This window comes from Thamnophis elegans, chromosome 2 (assembly GCF_009769535.1).
Source record: "Thamnophis elegans isolate rThaEle1 chromosome 2, rThaEle1.pri, whole genome shotgun sequence".
Lineage (NCBI taxonomy): Eukaryota > Metazoa > Chordata > Lepidosauria > Squamata > Colubridae > Thamnophis > Thamnophis elegans.
The window spans coordinates 91,998,307-92,021,980 of record NC_045542.1 but is presented as its reverse complement, the minus strand read 5'-3'; the positions used below and the strand labels follow the sequence as shown (position 1 = coordinate 92,021,980).

At 38.8% G+C, this 23,674-nt stretch overlaps 1 protein-coding gene across 1 annotated transcript in view; it reads left to right on the top strand.

Annotated features, from left to right (window-relative positions):
* FAT2 (FAT atypical cadherin 2) overlaps nucleotides 1-21,488 on the top strand; it is a 98,822-nt gene extending 77,334 nt beyond the window's left edge. Inside the window, exons 11-24 of the mRNA XM_032239060.1 lie at nucleotides 722-918; nucleotides 1,260-1,413; nucleotides 2,217-2,450; nucleotides 3,002-3,388; nucleotides 3,803-4,017; nucleotides 4,959-5,096; nucleotides 5,866-6,009; nucleotides 6,434-6,631; nucleotides 7,983-8,793; nucleotides 10,235-10,380; nucleotides 15,995-16,436; nucleotides 17,490-17,646; nucleotides 18,877-19,457; nucleotides 20,965-21,488. Of these exons, the coding sequence (XP_032094951.1) occupies nucleotides 722-918; nucleotides 1,260-1,413; nucleotides 2,217-2,450; nucleotides 3,002-3,388; nucleotides 3,803-4,017; nucleotides 4,959-5,096; nucleotides 5,866-6,009; nucleotides 6,434-6,631; nucleotides 7,983-8,793; nucleotides 10,235-10,380; nucleotides 15,995-16,436; nucleotides 17,490-17,646; nucleotides 18,877-19,457; nucleotides 20,965-21,488 (4,328 nt within the window). The remainder of the gene's footprint in view (nucleotides 1-721; nucleotides 919-1,259; nucleotides 1,414-2,216; nucleotides 2,451-3,001; nucleotides 3,389-3,802; nucleotides 4,018-4,958; nucleotides 5,097-5,865; nucleotides 6,010-6,433; nucleotides 6,632-7,982; nucleotides 8,794-10,234; nucleotides 10,381-15,994; nucleotides 16,437-17,489; nucleotides 17,647-18,876; nucleotides 19,458-20,964) is intronic.
* The last annotated feature ends 2,186 nt before the right edge of the window (nucleotides 21,489-23,674 follow it).

Sequence of the window (23,674 nt, the reverse complement as noted above, 5' to 3'; positions counted from 1 at the left end):
TAAGAAAAATTCTGATCTAAAATGCATTATGATTTAATTGTGTGACATTTATCTGACTCTAAAACATCATTGCACTTAGTCAAATGCAGCTACATTATTTTGAACCTGCAGTTTTAATTCCAGTCCTGAATTAAATTTCTGATCAACGATCAAAAGTTAATTATCTATCTATGGTAACTCTTATGTCAATTGTATACTCTAACCAACTAATGTAGGTGTCTTTGCATGATAAATATAAACTATGGAGGCACATTTTATAATTTGTGATTTATTCAGCACACATATAGAATAGAACTAAGAAGAATTGCATTTCACTGTAATATATCAAATAAACCATTTTGCAAATTGTCAGTGTAGACTGAAACATTGTCCAGCATACTAAACAATGGTTTAGTCAGTTCTCTATGTAACTTTGTAATTAATCTATAGTCAGTATCTATTATAAAATTGTCCCTATCCAGAGAGTGAAGGATAATAAAATAGCTGCTTCAGCGCATACCATAATCAGTCGATTCAATCTCCTGGTTAAATGTTATGAATTAATAGAATCAATTATCTATATGATATAATTTGCCCCAGAGCAAGTACATTTTCTGGTTCTGCACATAACATGGGTGAGCAATATCCAGAAGGCTCCAGGTATATGCCTCTTTCTGTTATCTTGAAACCTGAAACACTTCTTTTTTTTTTTTTCATAACCATATATTCTCTATCTTATCAGAAGGAGATGTTCTGGGGCAATTTGGTGTCAGTGAAGTTGATGGGAAATGGAAGGTTTTTTCCAAGAAGTCTCTGAACAGGGAAGAAACAGAAAAATATCTGCTCAGAGTCATGGTATCTGATGGAAAATTTCAAGCAGCCACAGAAGTGGAGATTTTAGTCCTTGATGTTAACGATAACAGCCCTGAATGCAAGCAGGTAATTGTAGATGTATGTAAAAGACTTCATTCTGAAATTATACAAGCATGTATGTGCAGGCTCTATATTGATATGGTGCCAGAGTTGACCTGGACAACTCACAATTATGGAGCAATTATTTGAATAATTACATGTCTGCACAAATCTTCTATTAGTTGCCCTTTTTGGAGGATTCATGAATTATTATTACCTGGGAATAAGATAATGTTGGGTAGCCTTAGGATAGCAGGAAGGAGCCCATTTATAACACTTCAGTGTTATTGGTTAACGAACAGGTATATTGTGCACGTGGCTTAGAGTTAACCTTTTAACTTGGTAAAATATTTTTTTTTCCTTTCCAGGTACTATACGAAGGGAAAGTTACAGAGGATGCATCCCAAGGATTTTCTATTCTTAAAGTGTTGGCTACAGATGTTGATGCCGGTAGCAATAGTCAGATCACTTACAGCCTACATGGAGTTGGTGCTGAGGATTTTAGACTGGACTCTCATACAGGTAAAATTACTACATCCTTTTAAAGGAGCAGTTTTGCTGTTCATACTCATTCCTTTACCACATATTAGAATGAACAATATAGTTTGCTCCTGTTTACTATAAAGCAGAGGTAGGCAGACCTTTCGGTGTATCTTGAAGATTTCTTCAGTTGAAATATTAAGACTGGTATTTCTCTCTTGATTGGCATAAATATGTTCTCATATTGTAAAATGTTGGTAGGATTTTCCCTTAAGAAATGTATTTAATTTAGTGTAAAATATTATTCACTTCTCATGCACCAAAACTCCCTGTAATAGTCTTGCCTGGTGTTTTCCTTCTTGTTCTTAGGATGCAAAAAGACTTTGCATTAAGAAATCGGGTACTACCGATTTCCTTGGGTACTACCTTGTAGAGCTCCTATAAGACTTAAAATAGATGCATTCTTTATGTGAATTAGTATGGGTATTGTTTTTCAAAATAGTCTTATAAAAGATTAGCCCAAATCTGAAAAGTTATTATAATTTATTTAAATTTATTGGCCACCCAATTCCAATGGAAAGACGATTCCTTAGATATCAATCCATAGAATATTATTGTCTTTAGATAATATAATTCTAAAGAGTTCTGTTATTCCCCATGAACAGGGGAATAAAAGATATATATTTTTAACCTTGGGTAAGCATTTATATTTGCATCCTTTTTTCTATTTGCCTGGTTCTATTTCTTAAAATGTTTAAACATGTATAGTTGTGTAGAAGGAATCTTGCCCATAATGGTACCGAAAGCCCTGCCCCAAATCTTTGTCTTCCAACTATACTTACTAGGAGAACTGACTACTTCTACATTATTGGACCGGGAACTGAAATCAAAGTATCACCTTGTTGTCAAGGCAACAGATGGAGGAGGGCGTTTTTGCCAGATGGAAATTGTTGTGCACGTAGAGGATACAAATGACAATGCTCCCAAGTTCTATCCCAGTCATTGTGCTGTAGCCATATATGATAATATATCAATAAAAACACCCATTGCCGTTGTCTTTGCAAAGGATCCTGATGAAAGTAAGTCATTCCCAAATCCTAAGTCATATGCAGTTGTTTTCAATGCTTAAAGATGGCATATTCTTGTTTTTGAGGTTACCTAGTAACTTCTTCTCTTAAATGAATAGATGGTGGGTCAACTTGAAAGATGCACAACAGATTTCCACATTGGTGACATCTTTATATGTAAACATATTTTTTTAATAAATAAAGTTGGGAAAATAGTAACAAGTTATAGACCTATTATGTAAGGGGAGGGGAATTTATCAGGTATTCGAGATACATATTTTTAGCATTCAATCGGTGGACATTTTATGTTGAATGTTAATGGTATATTTGTTATTTGTTCCACACACTTTTTATTATTGTACTTTGGTTGTTTTTTATTTGTTTTTTGTTCGTTTTTGATACTTTTTTTTTTCTTTTGTATTTTAACTTTGGAGATTAAAAAAAATAAAAAATAAAATAATCAAGGCAGGTACTAGTTTTCCTTCAGTTCGTCCCATTTCTAAAAGAATAATTCCCGAATCAAGTGAGTTCTTGCATAACGTTTCTCATTTGATATTTTCCAGGTTTCAATGGTGAGGTGAGATATCACCTTGCTGAGTCAGCTAACGGCCATTTTTCCATGGATGAGGTAACTGGTGTAGTCCTTCTAGAGAAGCCTCTGAAGGAATCCCCTTCAGTTCTGGAGTTGACTGTGTTGGCCAAGGACAGGGGGGTTCCACAGTCCCTCTCTTCGTTTACAACTGTGACTGTCTCAGTCGTGGATCTAAAAGAATATCTGCCAGTATTTCTCAGCACAGAATACTTAGTTGAGGTAATGGAGAATGTGGCTGTTGGGACAGAAGTTTTGAATCTATCTACCTTGACAAGAAGTACCGTTGCAAACACAGAGATTAGATATGAAATCACAAGTGGAAATGATCTCGGGAAGTTCAGGCTCCATTCAAGCACAGGTGAGCAAATAATCCAGTCTACCGATTGTTTTCTTATAACAAGATTTATTTTATCCCTGATCTATTTCTTTACTCATTTAATTATGAATGTATCAAGATTTCAGACAGGGAAAGAATTTAGAGAAATGTCAAACTTATTGTTCATTCCTTGCATTCACATTTTAACATTCCTGCTCAAAACTCAATAAATGTTAAAATTTCTAATTAAAAAATTTATCTGAGACAAGTTGATGTGCCCACAAAGCAGTCTATGTGGCAATCCTATTACCACTAGATGGCACCCAATGACCATCAGGTTTTGGTTGCTGGTTGGTTTTGAATGGTTAAAAAATTTCAAAGTATCCAGTTTTCGTAAGAGTTTGGGCTGTTTTAATTTTGTGTGTTTTTTCAAAAAAAATCTGCTTGTATTCGTAGGCCTCCTGTACGTTAATGGAACTCTGGATTTTGAAGTTGCCCATGAATATTATTTAACCATCGAGGGTATAAGAAAAACTTCTACATCTTTCAGTGACGTCACAATGGTTGTGATCAACATCACAGACGTAAATGATCACATGCCAGAATTTGGCCAAGATCTCTATATTGCCGACATCAGTGAGGATGCAGCCGTTGGTGAAATAGTGCTCACGGTGAGACATAGTCACAATCAGGGTGGGCCACATTTTGTGGGATGGAAGCCACATTTAACTATGTTGCACAAGGGTCTAACATTCATGTTTTTCTATCTGGATTTTTGAGGGATGTTCAGGAAGACCTCCTGCTATTAAAACTTACAATTATTCCTACTTTATAGCTTGCAATGTAGTTTGCATTATTTTTGCTCAAAATGACAAGAACCTACACTACTAATTGTTGCACCATCGATAACAGTGGAATCCAGGGAACTTGAAAAAAAGGCTTCAGGTTCTGCTTGCCCAGGCAAAACTGTTCCTCACTAAAGTCATGCCAAAATAATGAAACATACATTATAACATTATGATGCAACTTCCAAGTTTTTAATAGTTACTTTTTTCGCAATACTGTAGGCAACAGCATAAGAGGCAGAGCTTGCTTCATGTCATCATTATATCCATTTTGTCACTGGCACTCCCACCCTCCTTGCTGTGTAGTTCCTATGCCTGCATATGACTTTAGGACTATAGGTTGTCCAAATCAAGACTATGCTGCAACCGCATTTCTCCTCCGCTCATTCTGTGTTTTGCTATCTTGGACGAACTATGATTTGGAGGATGCATTGAACAGTTGACTCCTGTAAACAGACACATGAAGAAGACAAGAACAGAATGGCATTGTTGGAAGTCAAATTGGCTACTGTATCTCTATTTTTTTCTATAGTCAGAGCAGGCTACTACAAACCACTTTGATATTAGAGGGAGGGAGGAAAGGAAAGGAAGGTAAGAAGATCAATGTTGGAAATCCAAAAATTGATGGGATTTACATTAATAATCAATCCCAAAGTTAATAATTTCTTTAAAAAGTTGGAACTGGCATGGTCAAGGGGATTGTACCCACAAAGAGGTCTGTCTGTGTTTGTTGTTATTACTGCATTTTTAAAAAACCCTTTTGACAGGTTTCAGCAAATGATGAGGATGGCTCGATGAACAATCACATCACATATTCTATTGTGGAAGGAAATCCATTAGGTCATTTCATGATTGATCCCAAATCTGGAGAAATCTATACTGCCAAACGCTTGGACAGAGAAGAAGTGAGTAACATGGTTCACTTTGATACCGAAAATAAAATCTCTCAGCCATAGCTCCACAAGAAATGTTGCAGGAGAGATTCATAATGCCCCTCTCCTGATATAAGAACCAAAAAACGCCTAATTGCCATTTTTTGAGCTTAGAAAGACTCCAGATGCAGCTCTAAAATGGTAGGAAGTTCTGTTTAGTGTGGCTGTGCAAACATTTGAAAAAGATCCAAAGAATCTTTATAATCTTTATAGTGGCCTCACAGATTGATTCAAAAGCTGCTCCCAGTTGCCACTGCATGTGAGTGTGTGTACAGCAATCTCAGCAATTTCTGCACATTGCAAAGAACCCTTTTAATTGCTTTGCACAGCCCTGGGAAGGAGTGATGTTTGTTAATTGATGGACTCGGTCATGAGTTTATTGATTTGGTGCATTACTTCTCCATTTGAGAAGTAGAAAGTACAACTGTTTTCTTTATTTGGAATCCATTATTGGAATTGATCAATGAGTTATGGGTAGGAAACATGTCATGTAATAAATTCTTATTATTTGTCTGATAGAATTGGGGGGGAGGTCAAAAAGAAACTAACCATCTGTATGAAGTAGAATGCATTATTTAATCACTGTTTGGTTTATATGTTGTATCTCAAACTTGGCAACTTGGGGAAATCTGGGATTTGAATTTCACAAATCTTAAAGTTGCCAAGTTTGAGAAACACTGGGTTAATAGTGGTTGGAGTTATAAATTTTACAAACATGTGTTATGTATATTTATTTTTTTAGATATCCAGCTATTCTCTCAAAATCCAAGCCATGGACAATGGAGAGACAACTCTTTCCAGTGACACCACTGTACTCATTCATGTGTCTGATGTTAATGACAATCCACCTAGGTTTTTTCAGCTCAATTACAGTGTTGTAGTTCAGGTAAGATAGTCATTCCCAGAGATCAACCTTACCCAATTAGTCTTTTACAGAGTTAATATTGAAAGTTGCCAAGTTAATGATAGGGTTGCCAAAGACCAAGAGATAACAGAAACTTAGTAGCAGGAAGAAATCAGTCAGTTGCAATCACATTAAGGTTTCATTCATTTAAAGGTTGCTACATTGAATAAGATTGGATTTACAGACAGAAATGTACACATGTGATCAGCATATATCTTATAGCAATAGTAGACTAAATTCCACAGTCCCTTAACATTCTGGGACATGTTTATTTTGTACATAATAACGACTTTTAGATTAATTTACAGACTTTTCTTCTACATTTTTTAAATCATTCTGTCTTCTGTTGTTTTTCCTCCCAAGCAAAGGAGACTAATTTCTTTTTTCTAACTAATTTGTTTTTCAGGAGAACTCTGCAGTTGGCACCAGTGTTCTGGAGCTAATCATGAGTGACAGAGATTCTCCAGAGAATGGACCACCATACAATTTTCAAATTGTTGAGGGAAATGAAGGAAAGGCATTCCAGATTAACCAGGCTGGAGTGTTAGTGACATCATCCATCCTGAACAGAAGAACAAAGGAACAATATCTTCTGCAAGTCCAGGTAGATTTATGTCTGGATCAAGTTGAAACTTAATAGGAGAAGGTCTAATTGGATCATCTAACATTTTCTTTCTGACAAGGAGTGACCAAGGCAAGATAGATAAGGGGTTGACAAATTAGCCAGCCATTATGGAAAAAAAATTGTTTAACTCTGTTCAGGGAACATCTGTTCACTACTGTAGACTAAAAGGTAAATGTTCCCCTTGCACATATATGCTAGTCATTCCAGACTCTAGGGGGCGGTGCTCATCTCCGTTTCTAAGCCGAAGAGCCAGCACTGTCCAAAGACATCTCCATGGTCATGAGGTCAGCATGACTAAATGCCGAAGGCGCACGGAACATTGTTACCTTCCCACCAAAGGTGGGTGGGTACTTGCATTTTTTACGTGCTTTCGAACTGCTAGGTTGGCAGAAGCTGGGACAAGTAACGGGAGCTCACTCTGTTACGCAGTGCTAGGGTTTCAAATTGCCTAACTGCCAACCTTTCTGATGGACAAGCTCAGTGTCTTAGCCACTGAGTCACCTAGTCCCCAGCCTCTTTTCAGAAATAAAATAGTAGAATCCAAGTATAGTTTTGGAATTAATTTTCTTTTTAAAAACCCAGTCTTATATTATGACAGTAGACTCAATCAAAATTGGATTTCATTATAGACTCTCTGTTGAAACCTATAGATACCAATAATACTTGAAAATGAAGGCAACATAACATGGAAGCTCATAAGTGCATTTTGCAGATATGGCATTGGGCCCCTTAATTCCCAAAAATATTTTCACTGTATTTCACTATAGCCATGCAAAAATGCAACTAGTATCTTTTCAACATTTTAAATATCCAGTTTACTGTGTAGGTTAGACTTCTTTCATGCTAGTACTGAAAAATGCAAGGAGAACTGAGAGTATGCTAAAGATGCAAGGGTAGCTGTTGTATTGAAATAGATGTTTCTTGAGAGTAATCGCAAGAAAGACATTTTGTTGACTAATGGAAGAAATGGCTATTGGCCTAAATAACAATAGCACTTAGACTTATATACTGCTTCACAGTGCTTTACAGCCCTGCCTAAGCGGTTTACAGAGTCAGCCTATTGCCCCCAACAATCTGGGTCCTCATTTTACTGACCATGGAAGGCTGAGTTAACCTTGAGCCTGGTGAGATTCGAACTTCCAAATTGCAGGCAGCCGGCAATCAGCAGAAGTAGCCTGCAGTACTGCATTCTAACCACTGCACCACCGCAGCGCTAAATGGATCTTTGACAGCAAAAAGTTTGGATTTATTGCCCTGTGACTTAAATAAGCAAATCAGAAGTGTGTAAGTTATGGTGGTAATAAAGATTCTTTGTAATTTTGTCCAATAGGTTTTTGATAGTGGTCACCCTCCTCTTTCTTCTTCGGCATTTATAAGCATCTATGTGATACAACAAAGCCAGTACCCGCCTTCCGCACTTCCTCTTGAGATCTTCATCACAACTAATGAACGAACCTTCCGAGGTGGAGTTCTTGGCAAAATCCATGCCACTGATCGAGACCCCCATGATACGCTAGTATATAGCTTTTTGTCCGTAGTCCCTGAAAAGAAACAATTCTCTGTGGGACTTTCCGATGGAAAAATAATTGCAAACGATGGTCTCCAACATGGCCACTATTCTCTGAATGTAAGTGTGAGTGATGGGACCTTTTCAACCATAACCAGAGTTCAGATCCATGTATGGTCCTTCAGCCAGGATGCCCTCGATAAAGCTGTGATGCTGCATTTCCGCCATCTTAACCCAGAAGAATTTATAAGTGACCACTGGCGCAACCTGCAGCGGTTTCTGGGGAATATCTTAGAGACAAAGCAACGGAATGTCCACATGGCTAGCTTGCAACCTTCAGAGGCTTCTGATGGGATGGATCTTCTGTTGGCAGTTGGGGAACCTCAATATTCACTCTATAAGCCCAGCTTCATTGCTAACCGGATTTCTCAGTCGACCGAAGAAATGGACCAGCGAGTTGGGCTGCGGGTAAAGAAAGTGACCTATATCCCATGCCATGAGGCCAACTGTATCATTCAACGTGCTTGCAAAGAAACCTTTCAACTTGATCCAGGCACAGTGTTCACTTATAGTACTGCCCGATTCAGCGTGCTCACTCCTCGGCACAGTTTGGAACAGATCTGCTCTTGCAATGGTGAGAAAATATTGCTGTTTGTGATAATCCTTTTCCCTTGCTTTGCAAAATAGATATTGTAATATTCTCTGGCAGTGCTTGTTATGGTACAATGTCTGGAATGCTTTTATTCTAAACCCTGGCATTTTGTTGCATTTTGTTCAGATTGCTAGACTATGTAGATACTTACCTAAGCAGATGGGGGGGCGGGAAATATCCCATTCAGTGTCAAAACTGAGTTTAGAGTGAAAAACTGAATTGCTTCCCAAAACTGAGAAAATAGCTAATTTATTACAAATACAGCTTTAACCCTATAGAGTTCCCAGTGGTATACTAGTCAGTTTTGCTGTCTTTTGTCCTATCTCATGACCTTCAAATTATCCTGCACATTTATTCCATAAATAATGGAATGGATAGGAAGCGGGGGGGCAGCTCCTTCTACTTCTCTGACATCTGGCAGAGCTGCAGAGCATGCCATACTTGATGGGAAATGTCATTTATTCAATGCTCCTAAGCAATCTTTCTAAGCCAGAGAATATTTTCTGTGCCAAACATTAGTCCAATCTCTCCCTGCTTCCTGTTTGTGATGTGGTATGATGGGCATAATAAAAAATCTTTGAGGTTCTCCTAGGTCCATAGTTCCTGCTCAAAACGCAGGTGGCAGCCATGCTTAGAAGAACCATGGCACAAATACATCTTGTGCAGCATCTGCACCCTTTTCTAGGTTGGGAGATACTAATTGTGGTTGTTCATGCCTTAGTCATCTCCCTATTGGTCTGTTGCAAAATGTTGCACGTGGGAATGCTGTAGAAAAGCATTGGGAAGCTTCAGCTGGTCCAGAATGCAGGGACGCATGCAATAGTGGGAACACAATGGTATGCCCATGTAACATTATTGTTATGTGAATTTCACAGGTTCCCAGTAGAGTTCTGAGCACAATTCAAGGTGCTGGTCATTATCTCTAAAGCCCTACATGTCACAAATCCAGGTTATTTATGAGACTATCTATCCCTGATGGTTTCTGTTCATTATACTAAATTCGGCATGGTGGTTAAGTGACTAGTCATCTTACTGAAATAGTTCGGCCTGATGGGATCTTAGAAGTGAGCATGCTATGATATGGCATATGCCTTATGTATTAGCCTCCGCAGAAAATACAGATGGTCCTTATTTTGATTGCTTCAGACAGTGAAATTCTGGCTTTTCCTCCAGGCAACAGGGCCAGGATATGGATGGAGCCAGCATGGTATGATTAATAGCTACAGTACAAGTTTTATCGCAGCCTTAACATTGTTTTAATATTTTTTAAATTATAATGCAGTTTTGATTGTTGTTTGCTATCCACTGAATAACTTTAATAAACAAGCAACACAAAATAAGTTTTTAATGCATTAGCCATGAAGTGCAACTGTTTGCAACTGTTCGTTTTTTTCAGACTAACTTTCTTTGCTTACGTTGTCAGGCACTGCTTTGAGGTTCAGTGGGCACAGTTACATATGGTATCACCATCAAGGCAAACGGGATTGGCAGATGCACTTCCATTTACAAACCCACCAGTCCCATGCCATACTGCTTACTACCAATGGAAGCAACAGTGCCGTCCTACAGGTAGGATTCATCTGTCCTCTGACCGCACAAATCAGCTTTTTCTTGGTCTGCCGTAAAACCACTCCTCAAGACTGACACCAGCACACTTGTTTCCTTGCCTCCTGGCTAAGAGTGTTTTCTTATATATATAATTGCAATTAGCCAAATAATAGGGTAAAGTGAGGGTTTCTGCCAAATATGGCAAGTTCCTCGTAATCTGGTTTCCTGCAAAACCACATTCCTTGAACCTCATGCTGCCACCAAGTAGAAATTTGTGTCTTTCAAATGGAGGGGTTGAATTGGAGAACCCAAAGTTGATTTGGATGTGGTACAGGAGATACGTGATCACTAAAAAAATAATAAAAATTATGCAAGAAATATGTAGGAAATACTTGATAAAACAAGTACAGGTAAGGTACCGTATTTTTCAGACTATAAGACGCACCGGTGTATAAGACGCACCAAGATTTCGAAGAGGTAAGTAAGAAAAATGTTTTGGTCCTCCCCGGCCCCCAGGAGCACTTTGCAGGCTTCAGCAGGGCTGGGGGAAGACAAAAATGCCCCTGTTTTTGTGGAAAATGGGCCGTTTTTCATTCGATGTCTACATCTAAACTCAGTAGGAAGGCCACCTGCTGTTGCAGTTTTCACCAGCAACCCTTTAGCATTTTGGGTTCTTTCCTCACTCATTTTCTCTCTTTCTCAATTTGAGTAATATCCTCTACTATCCAGTAAAGTCACTTCTGATTTACACTTTGATTCTTTACCTTCTTTCTATTTTCTTCTCCCACTTCCCTTCCCTTTTCTTAATATTTAAATGCCTGCTGTTAAGCATTACATCATCACCATCAAGTGCTTTAACTTTCGCCACAGGCATCCTAAGCTAAACTTGATAGAATATCACTTTTAGAGACATTTAGAGACACCTGTAGAGACATTACATTAATACCTGGCCCCAACATAGGACATAAGCATATAAATTACAAGGTTGTGTCTTGTCATGTGTCCCTCGGCCCCACCCTTTTACATATGCATTTCCAGCTATGAAGTTCAGTCATGAGTTTTAACAGATATACCCACTGCAGATCAGTCAATCTTTCAACTAGGAAAATTCTGAGTAAGCAGTGAAGTAACCCTTCTGTAAGCACCTTGAACATTATGCCATTATGCCTACTGTTGACTATTATTATGCTAGGCCTCCTGCTAGTTAGCATGAACTAATAAAAACCTGATGAATTAAGCTTATCTCATTTATTGATAGGGAAATCTTATTAGTAGATTGTGTAACTTGTGGGCATAATACAATATTTGAGCTCAGCAAAGGACTTAGCAAAGGTTATTTCATGACACTGTTTACCAAACTTGCTTAAGGATAAAACTATTAAGGGATGTATAGTTGACTTTAGAGACATGGTGGCTCAGTGGCTAAGACACTGAGCTTGTCAATCAGAAGGTTGGCAATTCAGTGGTTCGAATCCCTAGCGCCGCGTAATGGAGTGAGCTCCCATTACTTGTCCCAACTTCTGCCAAACTAGTAATTTGAAAGCATGTAAAAATTCAAGTAGAAAAATAGGAATCACTTTGGTGGGAAGGTAACAGCACTACATGCACCTTTGGTGTTTAGTCATGCCGGCCACATAACCACGGAGATGTCTTCAGAAAGCGCTGGCTCTTCGGCTTAGAAACAGAGATGAGCACCTCCCCTAGAGCCGGAAATGACTAGCACGCATGTCCGGGGGAACCTTTACCTTTATAGTTGACTTTAAAATCAGACTTACAAACTGTTTACCTTCTGAATTATATTGGAAGGACATATTAAGTGGGATTCCACAGGGTTTGATGTCTCCTTGGTTCCCTTTGGTATTTTTATTTATGACTGAAATTTCCCAAGTTAATTGCCAGTATAGTTTATTTGATCTGCTGTGCCAGTCTCCTCCCTTGAATTTAAATTGTTAGTATTGACTAGGCTACTAGAATTGGGGTACTGAACTTTGGACACCCATTAGAGGACAGCAAAAAAAAAAAAAAAATCCTGAAAACCAATTTGATTCTACCCTCTGATAATCAATCCAGGTTTTTTACCAGAGCAATCCAGATCTGGCAAACAATATTATTGCTATATTTTTGTTCTTTTTTAAAATTGATTGCAAGCAGCATTGAAGCATCTAAATGCAATAACTGTATGAGATATACCTGTTTTTAATCACTTAATCTCTGTTTGCCAAAGACTGCCCAACATCTCTACATTCTATATCAAAGCTACTCAAGTAAAATGCATTTTTTTGTATGTTTCATCCATATGAAATTATGTACAGCACTGATTTGAAAGCCATACTTCCTGCATTCAATGGAAAGAATGCTGTAACGGGCCTGTAATTAAATACATAAATATACGTATACATAACTGGAAAAGGCAGTCACAGGAATCTTTGTAGGTATCCGGTGCTTAAGAAAATTTCTATAAAAATAAAGAGCAAAACCGGTTGGATAATAACACTGTTCAGGTGGGCTGATGACATTTTGCAGTAGCTTTACATATTTTATTAATTTTCTCAGCACTTCTGGGTTGTTTGCGTTCTACATCTAGGCTAAAAATAATTTGTGTTGTTGTTTGTTTGCCATGGCTATGTCCTAATTGTTCACACAGTTTCTCATTTTAACCTATATGTTTGTGTAGAGCAGTGTTTCTCAACCTTGGCCACTTGAAGATGTCTGGACTTCAACTCCCAGAGTTGAAGTCCGAACATCTTCAAGTGGCCAAGGTTGAGAAACACTGGTGTAGAGACTATTATTTAACAGAGTAGAGTTACCCAGTTTGCTCAGATATCCGTACAATAATGATAAAGGAACTGGGGGAGTGCTGAGCATTATTGGAATTATTTGTATTACTTTTGAAAGACAATCTCTGATAAGAAGGTCTCTCCTGATCAGAGGTATCATTCTATATCATAAGATACTTTACTTTTTACATTTTCTTTGATTCATAGTAGCATGGTGTGTTCCTAGATTATGAGATAAATCCTATTTTATGTATTGCCAGAAGCCTTAATGACAGAAGACTGGATACAAGTTTAATAAAGTTAAAACACATTCAAATGAAAACCGTACAATATAGAGCCAATAGGTTCAAAGCATTTTGTACTAAACAAAACCAAAACTCATCAGCTGTCTGATGAGGTAACTCTTAACTATGACACTTTCTGCTTTCAAGTTAATTATTCAAGAGCCTTTAAGCCACCCACATACTCATCCAAATTTGCAAGCTAATCCCATTGAGATCTGGAACACATGTTACACATTGACCTGAAGGAAAATATGCTTTCATTCACAGATCATAAAGCTTTTCCTCTATTAATAGAGGGATGAATACATGATCTGCCATAAGTATATGATTTAAAGTACTTCACAGAATTTAACATGATTTTTGAAAGTCATGCTACATCATTTAGTTTTTTATGAACAGTTTAGGTAAACATTGAGAGTTTACGAACAGGATACCAAATTAAAATATTATCACATTAATATTTTTGAATATCTTTCACTACCACTTGGCAGATGTAGGGAAATCTTAATTACACACTTTCTCATGGCATCCTCTTTTTTGTTTAAAATCCATGTGCAGAAGTAGTCACTTGTCAAAAAGTGAAAAATACACATTTATTTATTGTTAACATATTTATATGGCTGTCCATCTACCAAAGGAACACTAGGTGGCGCCATCTTACAGATATCGTTTTCTATTTGTTTATGACGCATTGATTTTAGTACAATTTGATAGAGAAGTGAGATTTTATAATTGATTAGTTTTCAGAATTTTATTACTTATTCCCCCTTTGCTGCTGTTAGATTATAAGCACACTTGCCATTTACAAATAAAGCAGCAGTCTAACATTAGCTAAGGGCATAAATACGATGCATTTGAATAGATAAATTCAATGTAAATTACTTTTGAACCACTTTCCTTCAACCTATTGATGCACTTAAGTTGCAATTTTGTACACTTTAATGATGGTCTCTCAGAAGATTATATGGAAGTATAGATTCCTCCATCCTGGGATGTAAAGAAAGCTTTTCCCTATATAAACTGTAACAAAACTCTTGTTCCTAAGGATTAGGAATGTTGTTGTCAGAACAATTTTATGTGATTGAGCTCTAATTTGTTTCATTCTTTTGAACAATACTAGCAAAACATCTCACTTCTGATTAATAAACTCTTCCTGGATTTGTTACTAAGTTTGCAGCATGATCACTAGATAAAGAAGTTACCATAGATTCATTCATTCATAGGTGATCGCTATATGTCCCACACTATCTATAGGTTTTTTCAACAATTTCCCTATCTATCTGTCTTTGCATGGCCAATTCACTATGCTTCTATTTACAGATAAATGACTCACTCTGTGATTCAGTAGAATCCAAACAAGGAGAGGACACAATTTTGTGACTATTCTACTCTACTGCCTGAAGCACTGATTATTTCTGAAGCAGGCATGGAGGAATATAAAATCTTTTCCCTCAGACCCTTTAATATCATTGCCATCAAATGGCACAAACTACAGCTGTAGCAAAGGCAATAGCACTTAGACTTATATACTGCTTCATAGTGCTTTTACAGCCCTAAGCAGTTTACAGAGTCAGCATATTGCCCCCAACAATCTGGATCCTCATTTTGCCCACCTCAGAAGGATGGAAGGCTGAGTCAACCTTGAGCCGGTGAGATTTGAACTGCCAAATTGCCGGCAGTCAGCAGAAGTAGCCTGCAGTACTGCATTCTAACTACTGCACCACTCTGGCTCATGCATTGTAAATAGTCCTGTATTTACAACCACAATTGGGACCAGAATTTCTGTTGCTAAACAAGATGGTGGTTAAGTGTGTCACCTCCAATTTTACAATCTTTTTGTTAAGGTTATTAAGTGAATCATTGTGGTTAAATAAACATGTGCTGATTAAATGAATCCAGCTTTCCCCATTGACTTTGCTTGTTGGAAGCCAGCTAGGAAGGTCAAAACTGGCAATCCCATGACTCTGGGATACTGCAACCCATCATAAATATAGGCTGTTTGCCAAGTGCACAAATTTTTATCAATGACTGTAGGGATGCTGCAATAGTCATAAGAGTGAGGACCAGCATTAGACACTTTTTTCAGTGCTGTCATAACTTTGAATAATCACTAAATAAATGGTTTTAAGTCAAGGACTACCTGTTATTAGTCACATTAATAAAAGAATTTATCCTGGTCCTTAAATTTCCTAACAGGAAAGTATAGCTTTACTTCACATAGTTCTTTTTTTGTTCATCACTAAGAGGATTGGAGCAGGAAGAAATAATGAACTTTGAGTAGCAAGGACTTGATTCATCCGAAACTATAGAAGCTATTTGAAATCTAGTTGGACGCTTATAAGTTGGAGTGCACAAACTGTCCAATGTCAAAGAACTATTATTTTGGAGTGATAATTGCTCAGTGATGCAGTTAGAAGTGGAAATTTCAGTAGGTATTTCACCATAAAGCTGTCGTTTATTTGGCCAATACAAGGGAGGGGGTGGAGTCTAAATTATGTTTTGGATTCTTAGACCTTTGCAAGCTAAATCAATACAAAATGCTTATTTTAAACATGCTTTGTATATCTTATGCAGCTTGTTAATGGAGTACCTCATCTTGGATACAGATGTCGGAGTGGCTTTAGTGCGAACCTTTCATCTCACCGTTTTGTGAGTGACAATGAGTGGCATTCAGTCTTCCTAGAAGTGAAAAACCATTCCATCCATTTGCTGGTTGATGACATGGGAAATGCCTCTTTCCACCTCCCAGAGAGCTGTAGCATTTCCCATTCCACCAGAGACCTGTTGATTGGAGGACTAGTACAGCATCATCAGCCTCAGCGAATCACTGGGGGCTTCAGGGGTTGCCTGAATGCTATTACTGTGGACGGAAGAGATCTGGTGGTCCTGCCCAAAGAAAAACGGTCCAGAGGGGTGGTTGAAGAATCAAGCATTAGGCAGTGCTGTCCACACAGTGGTGCCTGTAGCAGCAACCCCTGCCTCAATGACGGACTCTGCAGTGAGGTACAACATGGAGGTAAGTGTAGCTTGCAGCAGCTCATATTGGGGAAATTACAAGGACTTGTGAACGGTTAGAGGACCTGGGCATGGCTAGTCTAGAGAAGAGAAGGACCAGGGGACACATGATAGCAGTGTTCCAATATTTGAGGGGCTGCCACAGAGAGGAAGGGGTCAAGCTATTTTCCAAGGAACCTGAAGGCCAGATAAGGAATAATGGATGGAAACTGACCAAGGAGAGATTCAACTTGGAAATAAGGACACATTTCCTGACAGAGAGAGCAATCAACCAATGGAACAACCAATGCCTTCAGAAGTTGTGGGAGCTTCATCACTGGAGACTTTCAAGAAGAGATTGGACTGCCATTTGTCAAAAATGGTGTAGGGTCTCCTGCTTGGATGGGGGGTTGTACCAGATGACCTACAAGATCCCTTTCAACTCGGTTAATCTGTATCTAGGTAACTGATGAAAGACACATCTCCTTTCTTTTCCTAGTTAGTTAGCCTCTACATTCCAAAGTTGTGTGTTCTGAAAAGGCATGAATTTCTGGGGGATAAAGAGAAGGGACAGACAAAGTCAGCAGGTTGAATGTTCCCATGTTTTCTCCATTATGCATCAGTGAACTACATGTTTAAACTTCCATTTGCAGGGTTTTCTCTTAATGAAGGAACTGATAGGTAATGAAATATTGTTGTAAACTGCCTTACAACAGAGTGATTCTGGTGGAAATAAAGAGAACGGTTCGCAAATGTGAGCGCATGTGTGTGGGCACTTGCTTTGCTCGCATATGCCACATCTGCGCATACACACTGCCTTCTGCGCATGTGCACCGCCTTCTGCTCATGCACAGTGCTCGCAAATTACATTGGGGTGGATGGGCGGGGCCTCCCACAGCTTCTGCTACCAATTCGCCCGAATCGGAGAGAATCGGCTGAATACCACCTGTGGCCTAATTGTTACAACATGTCGTAACATCATCTGAATTATATTCTGATTTTGTATATGGCTGCCCTAGCCACTTTTTAAAAAATAATAATCTAGTTTTGCTTTTATTTGACCTATTTTCATTAGGTTATGTTTGCACCTGCTCCACACAGTTTTCTGGAGATCACTGTGAAGTGGCTGACGGCCTTTGTGAAGGAAATCCCTGTTTACATGGAGGGACATGTGAACTTTCTAAGAAAGGTGGCTATACTTGCCGTTGCCCCGAGAGATATTGGGGGGGAAGGTAAGAATATTCTCTCAATGCTGGTTTGGTCCTTTTGAACTTCAGCAAGGACATCATGCCTATTTTATCCTGCATTGCACATATTCATCACACAATGAATATCGCAGTCCAATAGCCATGCCTGTTAGGAATGTATGAATAATCAATTTTAGAACATTTTTAAAGATTTTGTTCACCTTATCTCAAATAATATAGAATTATTGGCAATTATGATCAAGATCTATTTGCTTATCTTTTTATTCTTTCAATAGAAAGATTAACTGAATGAATGAACTGCTTTGTAGACAAATTAACTGTTGCGATTATATAAGTAAGCAAGACTCGAGATATACTATTGATGAATACTTAGAATTAATTGCTTTGTTGCATGTGTTTCTGCTGTGAACATCCAGGGCATGACTTTAATTGTGATTGTATTGTATTGTGATTGTATTGTATTGTGATTGTGTGATTTTGTGTCTCTTATGTGGCATGCCAATTTTAACTTGAGATTTTAAGACTCTGTTTATATTGATGAAAGTTTTATAATAAATGCTCTCCTAATTATACTATATATATATATTGTATGTTTGCTTTCTCTACTCAAAGTCCACACTAATATATCAGGATCTTATGGAGGAGTTAGGTGAGGTGCAGATGTTTTGAACAAATCAGCAATCATATATTTAATATCTGCATGGCCCCAAAGCTCTGAAGAGCATATAGTTATATTTTCTGAACTTTTTGGGTTTCCACTTAAATTCAGATTCACTGGCACAGCAATCATGTGTGTTGAGCTTCACAGATCTCTGCCAGATGTGCAGATATGCTCATGATTGGTATTTCAATTTTCCTCCCATTTCCCATCCCATGAATCATCCTTGAGGGTTTCCTCAGTAAGATTCAGATTTTTAACATTGGGATATTTTGCCCTAACCCTAACTGTCGCTCTATTTCAGAGGATGAAATTTGGAAAAATTCTGTGGACCTGGGATAACTTTATGGGGACTGAAAAATCCTATGTATCTAGAGGACAGCATTGATTTCTGCCTTATAATTCTTTCCTCAACTTCATTCATATATTGTAAAGGAATGAATTGGATAAATGAACTAATTTTACAAATGGGCAGGAAATGGCAATATACTTACATATGTCCTTTTTTCCCCTAAAGGTCTTGCTTTTTAGTTTCATAACTAGAGCTATTGGTATTTGCTTGCTAATATTGCTTTATCATCTGTCTTCCATCACAGATGTGAAAAAGTCGCTGAGAAATGTTTGGAAAATCCATGTCACAACTCAGGACGTTGTGTGAATAGTGAGGGTTCTCCTCACTGCATCTGTACAGATCACTTCCAGGGAACATTCTGCATGGAAAGAATTGGGAGTCCAACTACTAATCCATCCAGTGAGATTTGGAAGCCTGAAGGGATTGCCAAAATCTCTGCTGGGGTGTTAGGTGTAGTCATCCTGGTGATAGCTAGTGTACTCATCCACAAATGCTACTGCCACAAAGTCAAAGCTCACAAGCCAGTGGCCAAAGAAGATCCAGACCTGCTCTCCAAGAGTGAATTCTCAAAAAGTGTTGGGGTTGGCACACAAGGTCTTCCACCCATTGAACTCAATATTTTGAACAATGGTCATCATTTCAGTGCTCTAGACCCAGCCAAGCCTTCTGTTGTCTCAGAATTTACCACTTTCAATTCAAGGAATGTGCAGAAACAACGGGGTGCCATTGTGTGCAGTGTGGCTCCCAATCTCCCAGCTGCTGCCCCCTTATCTAACTCTGATAATGACTCTACATTGAAGAGTTCCTGGACTGGAGAAAAAATGGGTTTGTTTTATCTTTGTTTGTTTCTCTTTCCTCTGTTTTATTGGATCTTTCCAAGTAATGCTCTTTCTATGTTCTAAAGCCACACTGGTTATTCCTATGTTTTGGGGTATCTAGCTCTCATTTTTCATAACAGTATTGTGTTATGGTGGTTATCAGTTTTGTCATATTTAAAACATAAATATGCATTTCTTCAATTCCTTTTTCAGTTAGTGTATTGTTGCCCTACACATTGAATGTAGTTACACAAGTATTAGCTAGTTGTCAAATATGTCACATCAATCATCGAGAACAACAAACATAGTGATACGTAAGCTCTAAGTCAGTGATAGTCAACCTGGTCCCTACCGCCCACTAGTGGGCGTTCCAGCTTTCATGGTGGGCGGTAGGGGTTTGCTGTAACTCTGCTTTATAAATTTTATAAAGTAAAGTTACTTCCCTACTTTATAAATCACTATTACTGTGGAACCGGTGGGCGGTTAGAAAATTTTACTACTAACAGAGATACAAAAGTGGGCGGTAGGTATAAAAAGGTTGACTACCCCATATCTAAGTAATAAATGTAGTCAGGGTTTGGTGTTGAAGTTTCTCAACTATTTTTTAAATGAGCTAAATACACCAGTTATGACTTGATTTCTTCCCACAGCAATATTCTTCAATATCAAAGTTATAGTAATGGACATACACGTCATATTAAAGACAGCTCATGTTAAAGAAAGATATCATCACAACAGAAAGAGAAATTTCATAGACCAATTTCTATATGAACTTGGGCAAAGCACAAAGTAATAAGGATCAAAGAATTAGAAACAAGAATAATATTCAGAGGAAGAGGAAAATATGTAAGAGGCAAAATTGTACTGAATTATAACTTTTAATGTGAGGAAAGAGGAAAAACATAGGTATATGGAATATTATCCTATTAAGTGTCAAAATGGTGATGCACAAAACAGCACAAGATGTTTTGTGTATCCGCAGGAATAGTAGAATTGCAGGATACAGTGAGCATGAGTAGCTGTTGGAAACAGCATTTGTACAATAAATAAGAATAACAAATAACAGTAATGACAAAACCTGATAAGTTTTAGTATTGATCAAGAACATGTAATTCACTTCTGAAAATATGCATCAATATATTTTGTTTATCCTGTCCCTAATTCTCTCAGTGAGTTTGATTCATGCAGTTAAAAATCTTTGTCAAGAATTCTCTCAAACCAGGTATTGTATTGTTCCAAAATTAGAACTAGAGTAGCACTTAAAGGCCTTAAAAATTATTTTAGCTCCTGGTGAGATGTTCTCTGTGAGTTTTTATTCATGCTTGGCAGATTTTACAATTTTACATAGTTCAGAGTCTTAGTTATATACTATTTAAGGAAGCAAGTTTCCCTATGGCAGACCTTCAGTCTCCAAATTATGAAAAAATATGTGGTTAATATGAAGATGCAGGGAATAGTTATTTGCAGACTACACTTTATTGGGAGATACTCATAAGCTTCTGGTTTTATTTCAGTGTATCCAGGAGAAACAACCTACTGGCCACCAAGGTACCAGTCAACAGATACTCAAGAATATCATCAATATGAAGTTATTGAAACTCCCCTTCCACCTTCCCCGTGCCATCGACCTCCTCCTCCTCCTGTAGACTCAGATCCAGCTGGCCTGTATGGTGGCTTTCCTTTCCCACTTGATCAAAACAACAAGCGGGCTCCTATTCCACCTCGCTACAGCAATCAAAAACTGGAAGACTTCTTACCCCCTGATTCTGCTGAATTACCTTCTTCCCAGTGTCAGAACGAATACACCGCAATCAGCTACTACCCTTCTCAATTGGTAGAAAATGAAGGGCCACTCTACCATCCAGACAATGGGTACAAGAGGGTTAGCATGAGACTTAGTGTGGCCCAGCCCTCTTATGCAGACTGTGAAATCAGGCCTGTACCGAATGTCAGAACTCAGCCAGCATTGCCTTCTAACTACGAGGGCTCCGACATGGTGGAGAGTGACTATGGAAGCTGTGAAGAAGTGATGTTTTAAAACAAAACAAAACACGGCGTGTCTGCATTCACAATGTGCCTGAAGGAGAGGACATTTAATTCAAGTGTACTTTACTGAAATGTGCAACCTTTCCATTTTAACAGCAACATCTTCCTTCTTTCTAACTATGCTAAAAAATAGCATTGATGGTTCTGCCCGCAATCCAGCCCCATTTTTCTGACTTGGGTAGGACTCCAAATGGATCATGATGATGTTTTGTAGAGTTGGATTGTTACCTGGACAGAAAGATGGAATTGCAAACCAGGACATATGAAAGCACTTTCAGTGAGTGCTGGCAGCAACTATTTTTCTCAGTCACAGTCAGAGGTGATATTCAGCAGGCTCAGACCAGTTCTAGAGAACCGGTAGTGGAAATTTTGAGTAGTTTGGAGAACCAGTAAATAACAGCTCTGCCCCTATCTATCCCTCTGTCTCCCGAATCCCAGCTGATCGGGAGGGAATGGGGATTTTGCAGTGCCCACCAATCCACACCGACCAAGCCATGCCACAACCACCAAGCTACGCCCATGGAACCTGTAGTAAAAATATTTGAATCCCACCATTGGCCACAGTAATTCCTTGAAAAGCAGGTGGCAAACTATAGCAATTATGTTTTATTCATGTATCTCATCCCAAAAATGGTTACATTTATTATAATCATGCAACAGAGGGCACTTATTGGTTGTCCACTGTAAAGGTAGCAAAACTGATAAAGTGGATTCTTGCTGTAAACATCAGAGAGACTTGAACTAAGACATTATTGAATAGCAGTCATAATTTTTTAATAGTGCTTTTATTTCTAAGAGTCAAGATTTTCATTGGTCTAAAAACTCCCAGAATAGAACTGGGCTATCCTGGAGTTGTGTCAATGGTCATTGACAGGGGAAGGCATCTGACTGAAATAACAGAAACGTTTATGAAAGGAGTGTGTTGCATTGGCTTTAATCTAGGAATTTGTTGTTTCTGTCTATATAAATAAATGTAATTGTTCTTTGTTCAAAATTGCTAATATGCAAAAGTTCTTCACCAATTGCTTTGAAATTTTGATACAATGTTGCATTCGAATACGCGAATGTTTTTATATACGTATATTACATAGATGCCACACCTGTGAGAGGTAAAAATATGATTTTTTGTAAAAACATGCTTTTTTGAAAACCAGCGCCATCTAGTGGACATAAAAGCAACATATGCTATAGTAAATATTTCATGATTCCATTTCAATGTTTCCATCGCCATCTGGTGGACATAAAAGCAACACACGCAATACTAAATATTTCATGATTCCATTTCAATGTTTTCGATTGCATTGTTACATTGAATTTTCATAGATTTCGATTTATGTTCATTTTGATTTAATTATTTCATGTGACATTGCATTGGAATTGAGCTGTGTCATTTACCATAGCGTTCATTTAGTGAGTATAGTATATTCGGAACAATTAGCCTCTCTCCAGCTTCATCCCGACGGTCCCTTTATATGTTTGGCTGGGCTGCGGCCGCACTCTTTCCCCTTTCCGCCCCTTCTCTGACGAGCATTGGCCATTTCCGCCAAGGGGAGCCGAAGCCTTTTGGCCTCCCCCTCCCCTCTCTCCCCTCCCACTGGGCCTTTGCTGTCTATGGCGGGGCGCCACCTGCGCCATCCCTCAGCCACCTCCCCCCGCCCTTAAGCCAGCCTACCCCCAGCCAGCCCAGTGGAGCTCCAGAGGAGGCGGAGGTGTAGTGTCTCCTCAGCCCAGCCACGCACACTCTCCACCCCCCTCACAGCGAGCCAGCTATGACCTTGCCAAGGCAGCTCCAACGGGGCAGTGGCGGCAGTGTCAGCCTGAGGTGCAGCGGGGTTGGAGCCGCCCCTGTGTGCCCCATGAGGCGGCACACTGAGGACTTCTCTTCCAACATCCTGGACGTCTCACTCTCCCTGGCCACCGACTTGGGGGAGCCTGAGCGCATCTCCGAGGAGATGCTCAACAACTTCCGCGAGGCCGACATCCCCGACGCTGTCTCCCCCAACCAACCTCGCCTCGTCAGCCCCGAGTCCTGACCAATGGCAGCACCCACCCGCCGCCCCACTACACCCAGACTGGGCCACAGCAACGCGTAGCCAGGTACAGCTAGTTTAGAAATAATATACAAGGGTTCCATACTAATCCAGAAAAAGCATTAATGGATTTTGTTTGATGGGCACT